Here is a 22922-nt window from a genome sequence, read left to right on the forward strand (position 1 = left end):
TCAGTAGTGGATTAATTGTCCAGATCATCAAAACAATTATTTAACACAAGGCAAACCAAATAGTAACTAAAGAAATAATTTTTGATCAATATTATTTGCGGCTTGTGCAGTGTTAGAAAGAGCGTAGATGGCTCTTCAGGCCTAAGAAGCAAAAATATGTCATTTTTAACAAGGAACCTAGGAACTAATTTTAATTGGAACAACAAGGCGTAGCTAATGTTGCATTACGTATGTATTGTCGACGTGCAGGCTTGCTGTGACTCTGAAGCTAGCTAGCTTATCTGGCTTTCGAAGGTCGGTTCGAATTTGCATCAGTTTCGTATTTTATTCTAAACAATGGAAAGTGACATACTTGATGCCCTGGAGCAAGTCGGGTAAGCGAAAGCAATCATTTTAGCCAGTATTTTTGTATTTAGTTGATAACTAGCTGGCATATTAGCCAGCAATGTAGCTAGCTTCATTAGCGTTAGTTGTGTTGTGTGCTGTGCAGGCGTGTAGTGGATGTGTTCCTGAGCAGGTTAAAGGTTGGTTTTACGGTTGACTTCACTACTGCTGATGTAAAGCTTTTTGTGCATATTTCGCAGATACGGCGGGGTCCTCGTTAACGAGAACGCACTTTCAGCGGCATGTGAACACGGATGTTCCTCGCAGGAATATGCAAATATGTGTGCATGGCTGTCAACCAAACTGAACCACCACTGTGATATCGGGAATCAGAGATCGGGAACATCAGGTAGTCTTTACATTTACAGCATTGTGCTAACCCAGAATATTTACCTTTACAGAGTCCAATGGCTGTTCAAGAATTTTGTCTACGTTATAGTGGTAGAGTGATCACATTATGAACGTAGATATGAAGAATGCAAAATATATGTCAAGTTCGGTCTTTTCTGTATTTCTTACTATTTGGGTTGTCTGCGATTGTATTTTGAAGCTTAGATACTGCTCATTCATTGCTGAAATTATGTTTTCACAGACGATCCTGAGAGGGGTATGTTTGAATTGAGCAAACTTCTTAAAGAGATGTCTTGTCCTTATAAAGGACTTGTTTCAGGCTTAATAAAAGGAGAACTAAACAAAAACGACCACCTAAAAATTATTTGTAAGTTTTATTACTCATATATGACTAACATCTAATTATAATTTAAATGCTATCACTGATCAGTGTTTTTATTGTATTTGTAGTGTTTCTAGTATCTGAACTTCAGGCTGCACAGATCATGGCAAGCAAGACAGTAACTGACAGAACAGTTAAGAAACAGATAACGCCTCTTCAAGATCTCCAAGCAATCTGCAAAACACTGAATTTGACCAAGCCAGATGAACAGCGACCATCAGAGTTATTTTCATCCATAGAAAACCAAGTTAGTTTACTGCAGATGTCTCTGTCATTTGAAACAATTTCTGTATTATATAATTTTGAAGAACAGATTATGTTTTAAGGAGCTCCCTGGTGCATATGACATTCACTTTTACATCTTGAGCTTAACCTTCTGAACTTTAAAGTGTGAACATACTGTAATCTAACCTCTTAATTCAGGGCTCTTTCATATAAACTGACTGCCATGAGTTCTGGAATTTGTTTCTGGCTAAATGCTTTGTTTTACTACTTACTGTAGGTAAATGTTTTGCTCAAGAAATTTCCAGAGAGGCATGTCGGAAAGCCTGTTTTAAAGCAATCCCTCACCAGTGAGCAGTGGGTAAGCAATGCCAACAAGAACTCAGCATATTTAGTCTGTAATACTCTATGAATCTATATGTTACATTTTGAAGATCAAACACAGAAATGATGCACATCTATGCATATGCACAGCTCACATGAACCTTACAACCTTGGGCAGAATATGCACATTTCCAGTTCTCTGTTTGTAATCTACATTAGCAGTGTTGTTGTTTCTGATCTTTATGTTCTTGGTTATGTATATGTGTATTTTGTAAAATGTACCCTAGTTTCGTGTCAGTGTTTTCTCTAATCATTGACTTGTTTGTATTCTCAGCGGCATCTGGAGAAGATAAATCATGTTCTTTCTGCAGACTACGCATGTCGTCGGCGCATGCTGGCCAAACGGCTCGATGTCACCGTGCAGTCTTTCAGCTGGACTGACAGAGCGAAGGCATGTTCAGCTGCAGCTTTCCACAATTCTTTTGTTTGTACATCAGTGATGTTTCCAAGGCCTTGGTTAATCAGTTAATTGTGAATGCAAGGGTCAGAGGATATATATGCATTGTGCTCATGCAAAGCAATTAACCGTGGTCTCATTCTTTTTCACTAGGAGAAAATTGATGCTATGGCCAAGGCCTATCAGCCAAAGAGACACTCACTGACATTAAAGTCATCAGTAAGCCTGGCTCACCTCCTGGCAGCAAGAGAGGACATCTGCAACATGGTGAAGACTAGCAGTGGCTCCAGCAGAGAGAAGACCACCTGCGCTGTGAACAGAGTGAGTGGGGTTTGCATGTGACTCTCTTTAAAGTAGGCTCATCTTAATAAATATTTGCAATTCATTAGGCTGAGTTCACAGGCTTGCCATCGTTATCAGTGTGTATAATTATTCATTTCTGTGTGTTGAACAGTCCCATAGCATCACTGTAACCATCATTTTGTTAAGGGCTTTTATTTTTGTGACATGCTGCCTAGGTGCTGATGGGAAGGGTTCCTGATCGGGGTGGAAGACCTTCAGAGATAGGTCCTCCCCCTCCAGAGATGCCCCCTTGGCAGAAGAGACAGGATGGAGGAGGACGTGGAGGATCCAGAGGGGGTGGATATGGGGGTGGGGGATATGGAGGGGGAGGGAGGTACGGCAGAGGTGGGGGATATGGCGGGGGATATGGTGGAGGTGGGTCAAAAGGTGGATGGGGCCAAGGTGGAGGTGGCGGACGAGGTCAGTGGGGGAAAGGTGGTAAGGGGGGATATTATCGATGATGTGTTTTTGTTTATTTTAGTTAAATGATTAAGCACAGTGGATGTGCATATTGTGTAATGAGTTGGATCATCAACATGAATCCAGCACCTTTCTGGGTTTTTGTTGTTGTTTTTGTTTTTTTAATCCTCATTGTGTAGATGTGGCGAAACTGAAGGATGCGTTGTGAACAATTTTTTTTTTTTTTTTTTTTTTTTTTTTTTTAGTACAACAGCCCTTTTTTTAACGCAGATGATGAAATTAAGGTTCATATAATCAGCCCCTGACTAGCACCATCCATGCACATGTATCAGTGTTAATACAATGTTATTAATCATGACCTTCCATAAGGTTACATGTCTACATTATTATACGTTATGGGAGACAGAATGGGGAGTAAATTGAATGTGACTGTGTGACTAATCCAAGTCAAGGGGTCCAGCAGTTCTTGTCTAGTTTAACCAAGATACCTGCAGGAAAAGTATGGCAGTTACTAATTAAGTGCATGTATAGACAGTGCCTCTTAACACCACTGCAAGGGACAGTTTTGGTTTACTGTTTTTTGGTTTATTGTTCAGAGTGATAATGTAACTCTGACGAAAGTATCAGTTTTGTCAAAGAAAAAGCCAGCAGAAAAAAATGTAAAACATCTTTTACATGTTCTTTGCTTAAAAATCTGGCAGTACTAAATAAAACAAAAACTAAACTAAATTGGAAGTGTTTTTATACAATCAAGTATTGATTCCAGAAATAATTCGCTGCTTTAGTCCTAGATTTTCCTGAAAAAATACTGAGCGAGTTGAGCGCCTAAAGGGTGTAACCCCCTCAACCTCCCTGTGTAACGCAAACGTGTCTTCTTTTAAGGGGAGGTATTTCGCGTAGCTCTGCTCGCCTAAAGCCGCAAAGGATAAAAAGTGTCTTCTGTCTTCGCTAGGAACGCCTAATTTTATGTTAGAAAACCATTTTCTTATCATGGCATCAGTCTGTGAGGATGAAGCCCGTCAGCGACTGAAGCGCAAGATCAGTACTTACAGCGATGAGTATAAGGATAAACTGCATAGTTTAGGAGCTGTCCAGAGCTAGCGTACGAAGAAAAACAGTGTCATGACATGCTAGTTCGCTTCTTTTTAGGCGGGTGGATTGTTGAACCTAACTAAATGGGCCTCATCCACGCTGGAGCTTTTCTAGTTCTGGATTTTGTTTTCATCGACCATCCTTCTCAGATTGATGCAGCCTACCAGCCCTGCACTGCCTTAGACAGGTAAGCGTTTTCACGCTACACTAAAGGTGTCACATTTCATCACGTTCTGCAGATCATGCATGTTGCACTGTACAATGCCAGCTCTCCTCGTGCTAACCTGCAGTCTGACAGGAATGTGTCTGTTTGAAATCCCGTGCAGACCGACTAGTTTCAGATCGTTTCTAAACCAGTGTTACCTGGTATGGCTGCATTGTCAAATTCATTTTTCAGTTGCACTGTGAAATACCATAGAAAAGCCTCCCATGCCGCCACATACTCCTGGGAGGGAGTGAATGCTCTGGATGCTGCCGTACTTGCGTACGGCAGCTTGTCAATGCTGAGGCAGGAGCTGAGCCCAGCCTAGACACTGCACGGTAAGACGTGCTGTCTGCGTGCATCTTCATTCTTCCTAAACAGTATCCCCCAAAACGGTAACACTGATCGCCACGATGTGCTTGTTGTATTGGACCCATGACTCATGGTACCTGAGTATAGCCACTACATTATTTCAGGAAGGCATTATTAACCATGGTAGAACGAAGCCTAACATTATCCCAGACTACTCTGAGATGATGTATTATGTGCGCACTCTGTTGCACAGAGAGCTTTCTGACCTCAAGTCCAAGGTAGAGACATGCTTCAGAGCAGCACCATGGCAACTGGTTGTCAAGTAAGTGAATTAAAGTAAAAACTGTGGTGTGACTATTTCTGCTGAAATTGTTACTGTGTTTTCTTATAGTCACTTGGTCTTGATGTAGGTGGAAATAGTCTTCACAAACAAAGACTATTCCAACATCCTTCATAATGCTACTATGGGAAAACTTTATGAAGATAATGGCAAATCTGTAGGAATGGAGTTCAAACATGACTACAGCTCTTTTTCTGGTAAGGTTTTGTTTGTCTTGCTGTTTGAGAAGACTGTTTTTACAAATTGAATATCTGTATTTTATGAATCACAATCTTTATTTTTGGTGTATTACCCAAAACTGAGCTGTCCTCTTTTTTTTTTTTTTTAATTAAGTGGGGTCTTTTGACAGGCTCCACAGATTTCGGCTACATGTCCTGTGTTGTCCCAGGGCTACACCCTTTGATTCACATTGGGACTGATGCACTTAACCATACACCAGAGTACACAGCAGATGCAGGTGAGCTACTCAGTTACCAGTGGAAAATACAGGTTTTCCTTTAATCATTTTGATAATTTACTTGTAAGATGAAAACTCATAGTATATGCCCCTATCAGCATTCCTCAGTGTTGTGAATGGCATTTTTCATCTCATGCATTGATGCATGGATTTGTTTGGGGTTTTTTTATGTTGCATTGTTTAGACCAAAACAGTGGAACTTCAGATTTGTTGCTTCAAAAAGACCCATTTGCTACATGATTGTAAGAAATCCTGAGATTGCATGTGTACACTTAAAACAGGATTTAACATTTGTTGAAGAATAGGCCAGATTTGTAGATCACTTGGTTTGTTGTCAGCTGCTGACTGTGACCATTCTGCCCTACAACATGTAGTTATATGTAGTTATTGCTAACATAGTGAAAACCTGCTCTAGTTAGTCTGCATCTTGCATGATGGAGGAAAGACAAGTTCAAAGCAGGCTGATGACAGTGGTATAACATTCTCATACATATAAATAAATATTTTGTGTATTTCTCACAAATTAAAATATGAAAATATATACAAATACTGACAGTTATAAATAACAGTCCTTCAGTAAATTCCATTATTTGTTTTTGCAAGTATTTATTCCAATTTTGAAAGACATTAATCTTTTCAACAATTTGTCTTGAAGTAGAGCCACAATTCTAAACAATTATCCAAACACAGATTTGAAGATATCACACCACCACACAAACATTACTGACCTAAGTTTGCACTGGCATGTTGGTCTTACATGTATTGGTCTCTTATACCATCCCACCTGACATATCACCTGACATTTTGCTCAGTATGAACTGATTCACAACAGAACTAGATACACAAATAACAATGTACACATTTTATCTTTATAAACAGCAAACATGAAATAATGTCAACATACCAGATTAAATTTAACATGAAAGTTGGCAGTCCTTCTCCAGTTACACCAGCAGATAATATCTGTTTGGTTTTCTTTGTTTAGTGAATAAATCACATGGTCCTTCCATCACAGGGTCTGAGAAAGCTCAGATGTATGCACTGTGGACAGCAAAAGCTTGGCCATGACAGCCGCTGACGTGCTCCTGGACCCAGCCCTGCTCCAGCAGGCCAGACATGACTTCACAGTAGCCAAATGTACACAAGAGGGACACAACTTGGACTGATGCTTTCATGCCACAAACCAGTATGAACCAGACAGCTTCGGCTGGACCGGTGATGACGCTTGTCTTTGTCACATGCAGGCTGAAATGATTGTCATTTGCATTTTTTCTGTTGTGCATTACTTTAGAAAATGCTGATATGCTGATCGTAAATTGATCATACTGCAGGAGCTCAGCGCTATGACCCATATTGTTGATTTGTTTCTCTCGTTTCCCTTATTTTAGAGGGCGTTACCCATGCATGATTGTGAAATAGTCATTTTTCCACTGTAGACTGTTTTTATTGAGCAGCCTGATAACATGTCCTGACTATACCATAAATTGTTTTTTTTTTATGGCAATTTCCTAACAAACTTACTATGTATCCAATGCTTTAGTTTTACCTTGTGTAGAAAATGTGAAGTACTATAATCAAATAGTAATCTAAAATATGTAGAAATTCGTAATTACAAGCGATGTGAGGTGATAAGATGATAAATGGATATCTACTTTTCCAAACCCACAACCTTTTCTAAAGTCCACTTTGCTTAGTTTGTTTTGTTTTTTTCGGTTTTCCCCCTAATGGTGAGTTCTGGTAAAAGTGGCTCTTGACATATAGGGTATGGTGGCCACATGTATGTGACAACCACTGCTTGAATAGCAGATGTTGTCAGACATCCCCTTTTTTGTTTTAATGTCTAGTGCCGTTAAGATAAAACGTATTAGCTCCATTCATAAAATCTATCTTTTCCAAGAAAATGACAAGTAACAAATGTGTTTATAATATAATTATATGCAAAATGAGGTTTGATGAAGGTAAAAGATAATTATTGATGCAAGAGTCGAAAAAACGAAAATGCCAAGGCCAAAAAGATTCGGGTATAACATTTCTGACTCACAAGTGACAGCAGGCTTTTGCTGTTGTTCCTAACCAGGTTGGCACATGTCTCTTGAGGTATCTTAACCCACTCCTCTATTGCAAATTGTTCCAACACATCCAAATTACATAGTTTTCCTTAACCTTGTGCTCCTGCCATGGATTCTCATATAGGATTGAGTCCTGGACTTTTCCAACAGAATGTCTCCTTATACTTTGAGATGATGCAACACACAGCTGTTTGGACACACTGAAACACTTGGAAATGGCAGTAAAGCCAGCCCCCTTCTTTTTGAGGTCCAGACTTATTTCTTTGCACTATTACAAAGAATGTAATAGTGGTGCCTCTAGCCCTGTTCACTGGAGTCTGCTTACTAGGGTTCAATACTAATTCATTGTGCCAGTCAAGTCAGATGCAATTCAGGTGTGGTTTGAAAGAAAAAATTTCATTTGCTATATTTCGTTGAAGAATTCACATGAGAGCTAGTGATTTTGACCACTATTTTTGTTATATTTGTCATTTGTTATATAAGCTTTTTTAAAAATCAAAAATGTACCAAATGGGGCCCTTGATACTGATGAATGTTTTACTCTGTAATAGTTTTATGAATGATTTTAATACTGAATATGAACACTTCAGGAAAATGTTCCCTATCTCTTTAGAGGTAGTAATTCTGACTTGAACTGTATTAACAGTATATATTTGACTTCTTTTCCCTTCTGCTTTTGTTTCACTTTCAGGCAGCATTAAAGAATTAACATCTTTGCATAACACACAGGCTTGAAATGTTGATGATGATGAAGGTGGAGTGTGCTTTATTTCCATTGGTCAGTCTTCTTCTGATGAATATTTGTTGTAATGCTCTTACCCTTGGTTGCTCAGGATCTTTTGCAGTTCCAGCTGAACGAGGTGGTCTCCAATGACTCTGTCTTCTTAGGAGTAGATGGACCAATAAATGATGCCGAATAGGGAATATTTATATAGAGGTCCACTGCTTTGCTGTAGGACATGAGCGGCATGGAGGCATTATTAGAACCATCATGATACCTGAGTAACAGTAAACAGTTGTACATGGGGGTTGGGGAGCATGGGGTCTTTCATAAAGCTTAATTTTTCAACTCCTATGGTATATGGTAGCTGATATCACAGACTATAGTCTATATTAGAATCGCCAATACAATATGAAATACTTTATGTTCAAGTCATAAACACTGGAGGAGGCAAATGTACCTAGCATGATCTGACAGCATGACCATGAGAGTGGCAGGGAAGTACGTCTGCTGCAGGAAAAATAAGATATGGTGCCGGAGGGTGAAGTGGATGTACAGCCGATTATACCAGCCTGGAAGATGGAGAAAGAGAGTGCAAGGCAGAGGGGAAAAAGGAGAGACAGACACATAGACAGTGTACCGCAGATGGCCGCTTTGCGCGTTGTGTCAGTGAGAGGATATGATGGATTCACCTGTGATGCTGTGGAAAGCCAGCTTTGTAGTTTGTAACTTCTAAAAGAGAAACCAGGACAGTAAGATCCTGTCGTGTGTTCAAAGACTCATTTCCATTCTGCCAGCACAGCATGAGGTCAGCAGCAGCAGCATGAGTAGTCAAAATCATTTTTACTGTACTTTGTGCTGTGATGGTATTGGGGAACCAATCTACACACAGCTCTCTATTTCGAGACAGCAGATTTGGGTGTCCAAGAGAAAACGACTCAGGTCTATGATGTACATTTCAGTGACTGTTACTCTGAAAGACACAGCGCATCTTAGTCTAATCTAAAGACACAGGGGACAGTGAATCTTAGTGTAATCTGACATTATCTCAGCAGTGTGGTCTCATTGAAAGAGCTAAGTATTCCAAAAGCACTGTAGAGATAAGGTCACATAAATTATTTGAAAGAGTTTTCAGAATGATACTCATTGTATCATTTTATGGTGCTATAATGCTTTCGGCATCAGTGGAGCCTACACTCAAACCAAAAAGAAAAATGACAAGGCCAAAATGATTAGGGTATAACATTTCTGACTCACAGCTGACAGCAGGCTTTTACTGTCGTTCCTAACCAGGTTGACACATGTCTCTTGAGTTATCTTAACTCTTTCCTCCATTGCAAATTGTTCCAACACATCCAAATTACATAGTTTTCAAGCATGGAACTTAACCATGAACTCCTGCTATAGATTCTCATATAGGATTGAGACCTGGACTATTTCAAAACCTACATTCAAACCTATACTGTAACGTGTGGTGGCCCAAGTGCCGCAGGGCAAGGGGCAGGACGCACAGACTCCGCTGACTGGGACGTACATTTATTAACACTAATGGCACTCACAATATTCACACACAAGGAACATGAAACGGTTAACGTTAGACAGATACAAGAGTACGTTTTACATTAACACAAAACATCCACACATTACACCTACAATAACCCAGCCCCTGCACACACGGGTTTATATACATTTAGATGAACAAGGTGCAGGTGCGCGCAGGTGTGGTTACAAACAAAACCACCCTCCCACTGCACGTGGCGGGCCAAATCACGTGACTCGGGGGAGGCGAGCGTTCCGTGACATATACAATGCTTGTTCTTTCAAGTCTGTTGAAAATGTACATGGCTTTTGGCACTACATAGTTTCCAGGATTGTCCATTGTACCACATATTAAAATTGGTTAATTTAATGTGATAATGCAATTATTTAATGTTTTGTATATTTCATGTAATGTCAAATGCATTTTATTGATGTCTATTTAAGACAATGAAGTTTATTAGTTCAGTTAGCTGGTTTGTTTGATGGCCCAGACAAGAAGGTTTAGAGTTACCCTTGATAAAAACAGCATGTCGGCCATCTGTCATGTTAAGATTTATGAATCTGAATAAAACCTCAAATCTTCACATAATTACTGCCCCTCTGTTTTATAAGATGAGATATAAGCATGAGGGTGTAGGGATCGAGTCAGTGGTGCTGTCGCTAGCACATGATTCAAGATCCTTAAGTTCAGTACTGGGCAAAATGGTCTATATTTAGCTAATAGTTTCATTGTGGACAGCAGTAGCCTAGAGGCAGGAACATTTTTGACACAGTTGTAGTAGGTTTGAGCCCCATCTGACATGTGCTTCCTGCTGCTTTGCCTTGAGCAAAGGCACAGAACTCCCAGCTTCCAAAGAGTGTCCTCAACCGGCCAGTGTAAGTCACTGAACAGAGGATGTCCATACAGTGGCTTTTGTTATAATAATACCAAAAACATCCTGGTCTTAGATGTGATTTTGTGAGAGCGCACTGCAAGCTACAGAGCACATTGCAGTCAGGATAGATCTGCAACATCACGTTGTCTGTGGATGTACTGTGAATGAAAGACCTTTTGAAGAGAACAAAAAACATGTCAGGCACCAAGATCTTCTTCACTAGCCTGCTGTCAAAGGTCATGCTCTGGTTGCTGCTTCTTGGGAAAGACAGATACTCATCTTTCCAATAATGCTGCACATACAGAGCCATTATGAAGTCCTGAGGCATGAGAAGGTCAAACGTGAAAAATCTTTTGCATCACACTTTAAATTCGGGCTATCAATTATGACAATATAGCATGATTATATAGCATTAAATTTTACTTCTAAGAATACAATGTAGACCATAATTCATTACTAGTAGTGAATACTGATTAAATGTGTCATACTCAACTACAGCTTGCAGCAATTGAATTTGCAGCAAAATGAAGACGCTCAACCAACAATACTTTTAAATTATGCCATGCTAGTATATGAATCATTTACTTTTCTACATGCTTTTCCCCAGAGTCTCCTTATCTCTGCATTTATTGTCTGCATGTATTTACATCTGCTGTTGGTTACATGTTTCCAACTTTTACTAAACACTACACATACACAAGAGAAAAGGGATGTCTAATGACCTTCAGTTGTAGAATTCTGAATGAATTCACTGGAGTTTTATTCATTACTTATTACAGAGAAGACGTTTAGCTGATTTGTCTTGTTCTGATTTTTCTTTAAAAGCTATGAGCAAGATTATTTTTACTTTTTATGTCTGGAATTAAATGTAGCAGAAAACCAACTCCCATATCATGAGTTTATATTCTAAACAACTATAATAGTTCACCAGGCTTAAATACTCACCATATCAGCTTCAGAGATAGTGTGAAGACTCTCTTTGAACTTCCACACCCACTGGTATAGATGATCCTGTGATTGTACAATTAAATTAAAGCAGAACAACACAAAATGATTTAGATTCCATTTATGGACCATTCAGTTTTCATTTATTTATATTTACTCAAGGCTTGCAAATATTAAGCACTTGATAAATTATTCCCTTTATGCACACGGTTATAATGCAGGGCCCAGGAGATGGTTTGATGGTAGTGATGGTATAAAGGCACCACAATGATCTTCATATTTTACACTTGCATATTCTCAGTTCATGAACACATCTTCCACTTTTCTAGTTATACATTGTTGAACTCTAGTTATCAAACTGAGTGCAATTTGTGATTGTAAATATTTTATATTACCAAATATAAAGGAATTTAGTTTCTTTTTTGTCGTTAGGACGGAGGGTGCCGCACAGACGAGAGAAGCCGCTATTTAGTTTGCTCACTGTCTGAACGTGGTTGGGTACACTTTCTCTGACGTTTGCATTTTGCTCCTGAATGTACAGTGTAGCCGTTTGCAAATCGAGTATTCATAACAGTAACGTTTAGTTCACGACAATTGCTTTCAGTCTTAATATCACACGTACGAACCAAACGGCTTTGTTTTTTTCTCTATGACCATGAATTCGGGTTTCATGAGTCAGTTTAGAAATCGGTGCAAGTAAAGCAAAATCTCTGTGTTAATGATACGTACTGAAATTTATGATCTCGTTGGCCTAATTACAATAAGCAGACGTCGAAATTATTTTCCCATTTAAAATAATGTTGGGTTTGTTTCGGATATGGTGCAGAGTATAGTAGTTCGTCGCTGGATTTGTTATTAACTTTACACACGTTTGTTTGACTGGTTGTTTTTTGTTTTGTTTTGATTTGTTTTGCACAAATATGCTATTTAAACACATAATGCCGTGATACTGAGCTGGGTTTAGGATACTGGGATTAGACGGCTGCTCAAGAAGTGCTGCTTATTAAATATGTACTAAAGAATTTTCAAACTTTAGAACAGTATTATATTTTACTATAATTCTTATTCACTTTCACTTCTATTATAATTTATACAGACTTTTGCATTTTAATCGGTTTTTATAGCTTTGTAAAAACGATCGTTCCTTGCCTTTTCTGAATGATGCATGCCTCATGTGATAGGCTGGCAGCACAGGGTCAAAGTTCGGCGGTAGCTATGACGCTCCATAGTCAATTCAAATATGGAGTCTATCTTCCACGAAAAAGTGAGTTCTGATGTTGTTTTCTTTGTTTTATTAAATGATTGCCAATTAATTGAGAGTTGCATTACAGTTAATTAATTTGTTCTTTATAAGTACATCTCAGGTCCCTCTAGTGGATGGCTAGGTTGTTAACTTGCTGGTTAGCTAACGCTAGCTAGCTCGATAACTTGCTATAAAGCATACAAATGGACATTGTTTTGACGAGTTACAGCTGAGTATGTAGCTACGTGCTTTCTTTACATATTGGTTGTTCAGATATGCATGCATGCATGTATGTATGTATGTATGTATGTCTGTGTTTAGTATAGTTTCGTGGCCAAACAGAGAGAGTAGCCAACACTTGTTATTTGCGATTTAGGTAGCTAGCTAGCTAGCGAGCTAAGCTTCAATAGTTCCTGTTTGTAAGATAACTAACTAGCTCACTAGCTAGATAGCTATCTAGCTGGCTCTCTAATTAGTTAGATAATTAGCTAAGTTAACAATTTATCTAGCTTTCATAGCTAACAGAAGTTACTTCCTAAATTGGTATTTAAGTTTTTGGACATTTACAGACATGATGTTATTTAGCTACAGTTTTGTTAGTTTTCGCAATCTGAAAGTGTCATCTGATAACTAGATAGCTGGCCAACCTTCTCGCTTTCTGTCAAGTGAACATAGCTAGCTAGCCTACTGCCTAGGGGTTAAAGGCTCTCTGCATGGTTTACACATAGATACAGGATTTATATATTAAACATAGACACCGACAGGGGGAGCTCGTCTGAAGCCACCGCCCTGGCGGCGACTGCTCCCGTAAAGTAAGGGGTCTTTATAAGATGTATGAGAGATTTAAAAAAAAAATAATAAAAAAATCTGAATAGACTACCGGCCTACTCTAAATATCATATTTTATCCGCTGGCAAATGAACATTAAAATCCCAAATACTTACCATTTTGGTCTAAACTATCTTTTTGAATTTTAAATAGTTTCTCACACTTTCACTGGGTATGTAAACCATATATGATTGTCCACACATGCACATTCCACACATTTTATTTGAGACATCTATTCTGAAACACCTATAGGTTTATAGTAGAGACTGTAGCCGATGTGTTAAGATGCACGGTTTGTGTATGCCATCCTTGGTGGCTGATTTTCACTACAAATTCCATGACCGTATCTGTGTCCCTGCTGTGTTTAGATCGGTCCACCACCCCAATAGCATCCATCAATGATCCTATGATCAAAACATATAGTGATGAACAGTGTGGCTGACTAATTGTACATGGAAGCAGATGGGCTACAGTCAGTAATTGTGTTAGAAAATGAAACTGTAAGATACTGTAGGTGTTCCTAACAAAGTAGCCTGCAAAAGTATAAAAAAAGATATTTAATATCTACAGACCTAAATGCTTGACATCAGTGGACATGGTGTTTAAAAGTATGTCCATTGATTACAGCAAGAGGGCTCCTTATGTGCCCAGCACTGCCTCAATAATCTACTTCAGGGGGAATACTTCACTCCAGTTGAGCTGTCGTCCATCGCACAGCAGTTGGATGAAGAGGAACGGATAAGGATGGCTGAAGGCGGTGTGCTTAGTGAGGAGTACAGAACATTTTTAGAGGTAGGCAGAAGGATGAGAGGATTATAGTGTTCAGTGTTTTGAGGAAGTTATTGAATGTCTTAACATTGTTTTTTGCTGTCCCATATTTATCTTAGCAACCGTCCGGGAACATGGATGACAGCGGCTTCTTTTCCATTCAAGTGAGGGATTTTATATATTGTGCTTTCAGTTTTCTGTCAGGCATTAATAATTAGGCTTTTAACCACTGAGGTATAATAGATGTCATTCCATGTCATATCTGTGAAACATGCTACCCTGGAAGTGTGGCCAGACATTTTTAATTTGTCTTTTGATTAATTCAAGAGTAAAAGTTGGCTTTTGACTCAGTGATTTGAACTCTAGTTATTTGTAGTACAGTTTAAAGGGCAGAATATATATGGACATTTTTCTCATATAAAAATGTAATGATAAACAGAGTTCATGTTAAATATACGAGATTTTCATTTGTTCCCATTGGTGCCCTCACCTGGATCAACATAGTATTACAAGTAAAAAGTCCACAATACCTGAAATGGATTACCAACCATAAAACACACACAAATTCCATAATAACATTTCAGTTTTTATCATAAAAGCAATCTTTTATACTCTTATTTATGATCAGGTTTCTTACAAAATTTTAGTTATAAGAAAATTACATCATCTGTTTAATCAAATATTACAATTGTTTCAATTTTGGAGGTTTACCTGGCAATTTTTGTTTGTTTTGTTTATTCTTTTGACCTTTCAGCACTACTAGAACTAAGCTTTGTCCGTATCAGATATACAGACATGAAGATACCGACAGATAAAAGACAAACCTGAACACATAGTGCTTGACTTTGGCTATTCTACAGATGCACCTTCCTTTGACCGTTATACATATCTACCTTTCTTTTGCTGTTCTACACATGCACCTTCCTTTTGCTGTTCTGCCTTTCTTTGACTGTTCTACGTATGCACCTTTCTTTGGCTCTTCTACATGTACACCTTTTTTTCATCCAGTGAACATTTTAGCAAACAAGTGCCTAAAAGGCAACTTAAAAATCTCTTTTCTTCACGTGATTTGCCATGGAATGACTCGTATCCAAGGGACAGAATATATTTTCCTATGAGAAGTCTGTCAAAGGAGCCCTTTTACTACTGTAATTATATTTGAACTGCAGGATCATCACTGCTTTTGTCTTCTGTCGCCATGACAGGTGATAAGTAATGCCCTAGGAGTATGGGGTTTGGAGCCCCTCCTCTTTAACAGCCGCGAATACCAGCGACTAATGATCGACCCTGTGTAAGTCCTTTATGTTCTTTTAATCAGTCATAACTACCTTACTAATATTCAGGTTATGGATATAACAGTTCATGTCATGAACAATGTTATCTGTGGTTTCAGAAATGAAAAAGCCTTTATATGTAACTACAAAGAACATTGGTTTACAGTACGAAAGCTTGGACAGCAGGTATGATTTCTGAATTTGGGTATTTGCATAAGTGAGATTCAGCATGTGTAATAAACATAAAATATATAATAAAGCTTATTTGTAAGATCATTTTTGCTATTTGAGCAGATTCTTATGGCTCCCTGAAAATGGGTGTCTGGTTAAAAAGTGGTGCGTCTCCTATATGACGCACCCAATAGCATGTAAATTGATTTAAAGCATTCTGCTGAAAGTAATCTGTCATCAAGAATTTAAAATGGAACAATGACTAAGTATAGTGCTAAAATGATAATTGGCACTCCTATCTCATACAGCCTGTTTATAAATGTATATGTGATCTGCTTTAAAAATTATACATGCATAATACATTGGTACGTGTACATGTCTGGCAATAAAAAGTTTTGTTAAACAAACTGAAATCTCATACTGTCTTGTCTATTTTCTTCACTTTATGTAGTGGTTTAATTTGAACTCATTGTTAACGGGACCAGAGCTAATATCGGATACATATCTGGCACTTTTCCTTGCACAGTTACAGCAAGAAGGTAAACTCACTTCTGAGTATCAGCATTTTTAGGAGAAAAATCCTCAGTCTGCCACACACATTAAAGACTGCTATCAGTATGTCTGTATTTTCATGTCTTGTCTTTAGGGTATTCCATTTTTGTGATTCGAGGGAACTTGCCTGAATGTGAAGCGGATCAGATTTTGCGCATCATGAGGGTGGAGCAGCAACATCGACCAAAACTCATTGGAGAGGAGGAGGCTCAGACAAGCAGTGGCCAAAGGCAGGGAGTCATGAGTACAATGTCCACACGGTGCTAATGATGGAAATTAACTTAATACAAACTGAGCACAATACCTACTGGTTACACAATACCTACCAAGTTACACCCACAAAAACATTACCTAAAAATTCAAAAAGTTTAAAGGAAACTTGTCTGTCAGTTCTTTAATTTGTTGTGCTGTTATGAGAGAGACCATTTTATTGTATTTGAGTATTCATTGGTATTCTTATTAGAAGTAAAAACGACAAAGATTAGAGTATGTCAGTAGCCTTGTGAGTTAGGACTATACACCAAGAACTGGAACAATTAGTGAATGGACCTCTTGGTTGACTTCATGCTTTAGTTTACCCATGACCTCTAATAATCTCCAGGACTTCACTGCAGCACGCATCAGAGACTAGACATGGCATGGAAGAGGATGAGGAGGAGCTGAGAAAGGCTTTAGCTCTGAGCAGACAGGACATGGAGGTGGAGGACGAGGAGGCAGACCTGCGCAGAGCCATTCAGCTCAGTATGCAGGGTAAGGAACCTGGAGACTATTAAACCAAGAGACATGGTAAGGACATGCAGCAAATCTGATTAACCATTGGCTAAACACATTTCTGTAGCTTTTAAACAATCTTAGAACTATATGTGATCCTTTGGCCAAATGTGCTTGTTGCCACATTGTATATATTGTATAGTTGTGTGTGCAGTGGTAGCTCAGTGGTTAAGGTACTCTATTACTAATCAGAAAATTGCCAGTTCAAGTCTCACTGCTGACAAGTTACCACTGTTGGGCCCCTGAGCAAGGCCCTTAACCCTCAGTCGCTCAAATTGTACTTGGATCATAATTGTAAGTCGCGTTGGATAAAAGCGTCAGCTAAATGTAAATGTATGGTTTCTAATGCAATACCCACATAGGTCTTTTCCCCTCACCTCAGGTGTTTCAGAGAGCAGTAACACTACAGGTTGCAAGGAGGTTGGGGAAAAACCTGCCATGACCCCGGCTCCTGTAGAAGCTACCACGGGTGGTGTGTCTGAAGGCAGTCTGAGTGAAAGCCTCACAACAGAGGAGCTCCGCAGGAGGAGACAGGCTTACTTTGACAGGCAAGGCACTTTTTATTCCCCAACTTAACACTCGGAGCACTGCAAATATTTTCACCTCTAAAGATATTACTCATGTTTTTATGTCTTGGCTAGTTACTCTTTTTTATCTTTCCCAACCATGCAGGCAGTCCCAACAGGCTCAGCCAACCTCTCCACATCAACAGGACACAACAACGGCTGGTAAGGGATGATGCTAAATTCTGCTTCTTTTTATACTGTTACAGATCTGTGAAAGAGTTCTGCTTAAAAATTGTTGCTAGTCAGGAAACGGCATCAATATTCAACTAATTATATTTATAATGATATCAAAGTAAATGTGATCCTAACCAGATTTCATAATCATACTTACAATGAGGTATGAATGAATTATGTTAGCTGCTGTTTGTTGGTTTTGTTTTAGTAATTGCTGACCTTGTGCTTTGCTGCCACCAGGTGAAGAACAGGGCACTGGGTGTAAATGCAGCCAGTGAGGACACAGTGGCCATAGGCATCTACAGCCACAGCTCTGTTACCAGTAACTAGCTGCCCTCTCCATCTCTTTTAAACAAGAGCAACCTTTTCCCTCTTTAAGCCATTGCGGTGTGGGAATGAACAGAAGGACCAGATTGCCATCCACCACTAACACAACACCCCTGTGGATCCACTCACCAGGCTGTCATATGGACAGAGTTAAAAGAAATGACACTGAAACGCAAGTGTTCGAGCATCGTCTACCCCTTACAGAAAGGCCACTAATGTACGTACAAGTGTTCGAACATTAGCTACCCCTTAAAGAAAGGCCACGTTTGCGGAAGTGTTTGAGCATTATCTACCCCTTAAAGTGGCACTGTGTGCGCTTCTGCTTTACTCCTTAAAGTCAGGATAGAGGAACGAGGAGTGCTCAGCAGCGCACTACAGTCTTCCTCACTAAATTTTGATATGGCCTTTTTACCACAGCACCTTTAAACAAGTAAATATAGTTTTCATCACATTGATCTGTTTGTAGTTTGTTGGCCTTGGTGGAAGAGGAGGCATGCAATTGGAGCCCACTGTGATGATAAAATTAGAAATTCAGAGGGTGTAGTCACACACATATCAGTTGGTGGGGGGTGAATGGAAAGAAACAAGTGCTTCTGTAGGGTGCAGGGGCCACCGAGGACCACTTAAGTGTCTGTGCTTATTGGGTACACCACAGCCTGTCTTGTCTTTCTTTGCCAGGGATATTTATAAAGTGGCAATGTTTACTTGTGAATTCTCATGCAGTACCTGTCTAAAGTAGGGTAGTGCTGTAGGGATTGTTTAAAAAAAGACTCGACTACCATTTCCTTGGTGTGAGTTCAGTGACATAAAGGTGCATTGTAACCTTTTTATGTACATCTCAAAGGGGGGCGTGGTTAGAAGTCAACTGAATGGAAATATTGACAAGTCTTGCTCTACTCCATACAACTGAAGTTGAGCTCTGTCTTTTAAATATGAGAAATCTAGATTAAGGTAAAGGCCACAACAATGGGCAGTATTTGCACTGCAGGGATGTGTAGCTCTCAATATAATCTAACGGCTACTGCTGTTTATTCTTTGTGTGTGTGTGTGTGTGTGTGTGTGTGTGTGTGTGTGTGTGTGTGTGTGTGTGTGTGTGTGTGTGTGTGTGTGTGTGTGTGTGTGAGCGAGCACGCATGCGCACCAAGCTTAAGGGATAATCTGCTGTTGTTCAGTGCATGTTCACTGGAATGTGAACCTGCAGTGTATGGAATAAGAAGTATACATTGTATTGGCTGCCCAGTTAAGTTATGACCCTGCTTAATAACCATTTTCCTTCCAACGCAGTAAAGTTATGCAGCTTTACTAAGTGTGTTTACAGGTACCTCTCACTGGATTGCCAGTGTTTATAATATCTAGGAATTATGCTAATTGAGTATGACATATGGTGCAGCAGTCGCTAGACTACTAGTCACTTGTAAGTGGTCACGTGTGATGTGTGTATGGTGGTAATGTAAGGATGTGGGCTACTGCAAGATTAAAATGTATGTCTTTTCCCCCATTTAAAAAAAAAAGTCCTTTCTAATAGATACCTGCTTTCTGTTTATTTTATCATTAAATCTGGCAGCCTTTTTCTTTCAGTACATATTCCTCCTCTCAGTTTTTTTGCAGTAGACTCTAAGCAATTGTATTGCTTATGCACCAATGATAATTTCATTTATAGCTGTTGATTTTTTTTTAAAGACTTAAAATAAAAAAAAAAATCCCTTCAAATCCCTTCCTTCTAATGTTTATTAAAAAGAAATCCATATTAGTGTCACCTCCTGTTTTGATGGTTATGAGACCTTTTTCCCCCCAGTAAGACTATATATATATATATATATATATATACTTCACCATTTGTGTGTTTTAGAGTGATAGCAAGTCAAGTCATTCCACTAGATTTGCTTTGAAATAATTTGGTTGAACACAAGTTTAGTTTGCACATCCAACTGTTAATAGATAATCCACAGTGTACACTTGCACTTTGCCTCTCCAAATATAGGGAACAAGGCAGTCAGTACTTTTTTCTTTACTTGGCATCTGTTGGTAAGTTAAAATGCAACAAAGCTATCTACATGTTACAAATACAATGTTTTTCTCTGGCAGAACATACTGTTAAACCTGATCATTCAGCATGTATTATGGGTTTCTTGGATTTTTAAAAGTTTTTGCTGAGTTAATCGCCTTATTTACATTTTTATAAGGGATTTGTTTCATGGTAGTAATATTGATACGGAGAGTTTAATTTGCATTTTATCTCTTCTGATCAAACAGAAATTAAGACCTTATAATGGAGTTCAGAGTGCTCTTCTTTCTGATATATGCTTCCACCTTCAAATCTGCCATTCAAGCTCAGGACCTCCAAGCTCCAAACATCACTGATCTGGCCTTTAAAAACACTGACTTTGCCTTGAACCTTTACAGAAAGATTTCAAGTCGCCATGATGACAACATCTTCTTCTCACCATTGAGTATTTCCACAGCATTCGCTGCCTTGTCTCTGGGTGCCAAGGGCTCAACTCTCAGCCAGATCTTGTCGGGGCTGATTGTGGACACACTGGCACAAAATGAGCAGCCTGAGCTCATTGCCCAGCTCTTCAGTCACCTCCAGGGCAACATCACCCAGAACAGAGCACTACAGCTAGAACAGGGAATAGCACTCTTTGTGGACCAGCATTTCCAGGTAGAATGGGAGTTTAGTGATCAGATCATGAAATACTTTGATGCTGACATTGAGAATGTGGACTTTAGGCAGACAGAAATCAGTAAGGAGACCATTAATAAGCATGTGAGGAAGAAGACTGGGGATAAAGTAAAGGAGTTGGTGACTAGCATTGATCCACTGACTCAAATGATGCTGACCAGTACTATTTTCTTTCAGGGTGAGTATCTTGCATGTTTAATCTAGAACACCCTTGTTATATCAAATGATGTTTTTTCATGGCTTACCTGGAATTGACTTGACATTGAAATACAGAGTTTGCTCTTAAAGTGCAAAAAATGTTAAATATGTCTGAACTTATTCTGTGTTCATATGGAATATGTATCTAAATGAAAATTCCTTTTAATATCTAGGTGCTTGGGAGCATCCTTTTGACCCTAACCAGACTCGTAGCAGTCGCTTTTATGTGGACAAGTACAACATTGTCCAAGTTCCCATGATGCTCATTATAGATAAGTTCTACATTGCCACTGATGATGAACTTGGAGCAAAGGTGTTGCGTCTGCCTTATCGGGGAGGTGCATCTCTGCTCATTGTTCTACCGGACAGCCATACTGATTACAGCATAATAGATGATGAGATAAATGCTGCTAGAGTTCAGAGCTGGATCAAGAATATGGAAAAAATGTAGGTTTCAAGGGTAATATGTTTTCTTGTTATATTTATTTGTTTTTGCACCTTTAACCTAATAGCTCATAAGTTATTACATGTATTAAATATATCCTATTCTATATGAAATATCAAACTGAAATAAGAGACTGGAATATATACCCACTGTTCACTTTATTAGAAATCCCGTAGTAATACTGTCTTATGACTCCTTATGCTCTCAGAACAATGTTCACTTTAATAGAAATGTTTATGCCAAATTCTGAGCCTGACATCTATGTCACAGCAGAAATCGGCCCATGCACTGTTTTTCCAATCAGGATTTGTCTACTTCGAGTGAATCTATGCCTAAAGTAGTCTCAGATTCCTTTTTTTGGTTGACAAGAATGAAACTTGATGTGGTCATCTGCTGTTGTAGCAGAACAATGTGAATGAGCAGGTGTACAGAAGTCCTAATAAAGTGGCTGGTGGGTGTATATTGATGTCAAAACAAGGCACTTTTGTATTTTAATATCCTACTCTTTCGTTTGTTCTCTTTAATATTCCTAGAAAAGTGGAGGTACACCTGCCCAAATTCAAGATGGAACACTCATACTCCATGCATAAGATTCTCCCGGCCTTGGGTATTGAAAATGTCTTCAAAAATACAGCCAACCTGACAGGCATAAGCCAAGAGGTTGGTCTGAAAGTCTCCCAGGTGAGTGTACATTTTCACCTGTAATATAAGGAGTTGTCAGTACAAGAAAGTAGTGAAACACAGTTAACATTATGTTTATTTGGGGTTAGTTTAAAAATAATGAGCGCAAGCAAGACTATGACGTTGGTGAACAAGAGATCTTGAAAGCAAGCTTGATTCACATGTTGATTCTTGATTTGTGAGCAGGTTCTGCACAAAGCACTGATCAAGGTGGATGAGAGAGGCACCATAGCTGCAGCAGCGACAAGTGTTGGAATTATGGGTTACTCTATGCCACACACCTTTTTTGTGGACAGGCCTTTCTTCTTTTTGATATATCATGAAAAAACTGAGAGTCTTTTGTTTATGGGTAGGGTGATAGATCCCACTAAATGAAATGAATCAGCCTCTGTGTGATGGAAAATGATTTGCCCATGTTGACCTCTGTCTTCTGAGTGAAAATAATAATAATTTTATTAAATAATGGTCATCTATTATATTATATATTATGACCTTTCATTATATAATTGTTTTATGTAGTATTATTTGATATTGTGATTTTCTGTATGTATATGTATGAATCTGCAGTTTAAGCAACAAGGTGTGTACAGACAATGGATTTTCGCATGCATTAAAAAAAAAAATGAAATAAAATGGCATGCTCAAGTGTTCTCCATGATCAAAACTCATATTTTTTGCTAAACTTTAAAACCCAATTCGCAAGTGTATTTGCCTCTAAAACATTCTGGCAAATTTAACGCAATGGATTGGCGCATTGCTGTCACAATGAAGTCAGGTTTTTGCAGACGGATAACTGGGGTTTTTTTA

At 38.8% G+C, this 22922-nt stretch overlaps 4 protein-coding genes and 1 pseudogene across 8 annotated transcripts; 4 read left to right on the forward strand and 1 right to left on the reverse strand.

Annotated features, from left to right (window-relative positions):
• Nucleotides 1-244: 244 nt before the first annotated feature.
• Nucleotides 245-3611, forward strand: fam98b (family with sequence similarity 98 member B). Of its 2 annotated transcripts, none has more exons than XM_027011644.2 (8): nt 245-374; nt 585-733; nt 977-1102; nt 1186-1364; nt 1620-1700; nt 1998-2114; nt 2274-2441; nt 2639-3611. In XM_027011644.2, exons 1-8 carry the CDS (start codon nt 337-339, stop codon nt 2921-2923), a joined length of 1143 nt encoding a protein of 380 aa, XP_026867445.1. In that variant the 5' UTR covers nt 245-336; the 3' UTR covers nt 2924-3611. The 2 variants fall into 2 exon arrangements, with proteins under 2 accessions (XP_026867445.1, XP_026867446.1); XM_027011645.2 differs by having other exon boundaries at nt 977-991.
• A 261-nt stretch (nt 3612-3872) lies between these two features.
• On the forward strand, nt 3873-8076 carry LOC113578416 (annotated as a pseudogene).
• Nucleotides 8077-8183: 107 nt separating this feature from the next.
• Nucleotides 8184-11712, reverse strand: LOC113578410 (gamma-aminobutyric acid receptor subunit rho-1). The gene is given in 9 exon segments (XM_035532914.1): nt 8184-8352; nt 8536-8647; nt 8768-8841; nt 8843-8896; nt 8959-9048; nt 10585-10808; nt 11435-11468; nt 11470-11500; nt 11643-11712. Coding segments are annotated over 9 exon segments (858 nt in total).
• Nucleotides 11713-12654: 942 nt separating this feature from the next.
• Nucleotides 12655-19818, forward strand: atxn3 (ataxin 3). Of its 3 annotated transcripts, none has more exons than XM_027011589.2 (11): nt 12655-12698; nt 14133-14297; nt 14393-14437; nt 15479-15564; nt 15667-15733; nt 16170-16257; nt 16365-16500; nt 16872-17020; nt 17424-17589; nt 17714-17769; nt 18022-19818. In XM_027011589.2, exons 1-11 carry the CDS (start codon nt 12675-12677, stop codon nt 18057-18059), a joined length of 1020 nt encoding a protein of 339 aa, XP_026867390.1. In that variant the 5' UTR covers nt 12655-12674; the 3' UTR covers nt 18060-19818. The 3 variants fall into 3 exon arrangements, with proteins under 3 accessions (XP_026867390.1, XP_035388364.1, XP_035388365.1); XM_035532471.1 differs by having other exon boundaries at nt 12657-12698; nt 14181-14297; XM_035532472.1 differs by lacking the exon at nt 14133-14297 and having other exon boundaries at nt 12675-12698.
• Nucleotides 19819-19943: 125 nt separating this feature from the next.
• Nucleotides 19944-22731, forward strand: si:ch1073-416d2.3 (protein Z-dependent protease inhibitor). 2 transcript variants are annotated; one of them, XM_027011630.2, is made up of 5 exons: nt 19944-20133; nt 20362-20969; nt 21163-21436; nt 21968-22115; nt 22302-22731. In XM_027011630.2, exons 2-5 carry the CDS (start codon nt 20378-20380, stop codon nt 22488-22490), a joined length of 1203 nt encoding a protein of 400 aa, XP_026867431.2. In that variant the 5' UTR covers nt 19944-20133; nt 20362-20377; the 3' UTR covers nt 22491-22731. The 2 variants fall into 2 exon arrangements, with proteins under 2 accessions (XP_026867431.2, XP_035388363.1); XM_035532470.1 differs by having other exon boundaries at nt 19944-20969.
• Nucleotides 22732-22922: the final 191 nt, after the last annotated feature.

The sequence above is a fragment of the Electrophorus electricus genome, chromosome 13 (genome assembly GCF_013358815.1).
Source record: "Electrophorus electricus isolate fEleEle1 chromosome 13, fEleEle1.pri, whole genome shotgun sequence".
NCBI lineage: Eukaryota > Metazoa > Chordata > Actinopteri > Gymnotiformes > Gymnotidae > Electrophorus > Electrophorus electricus.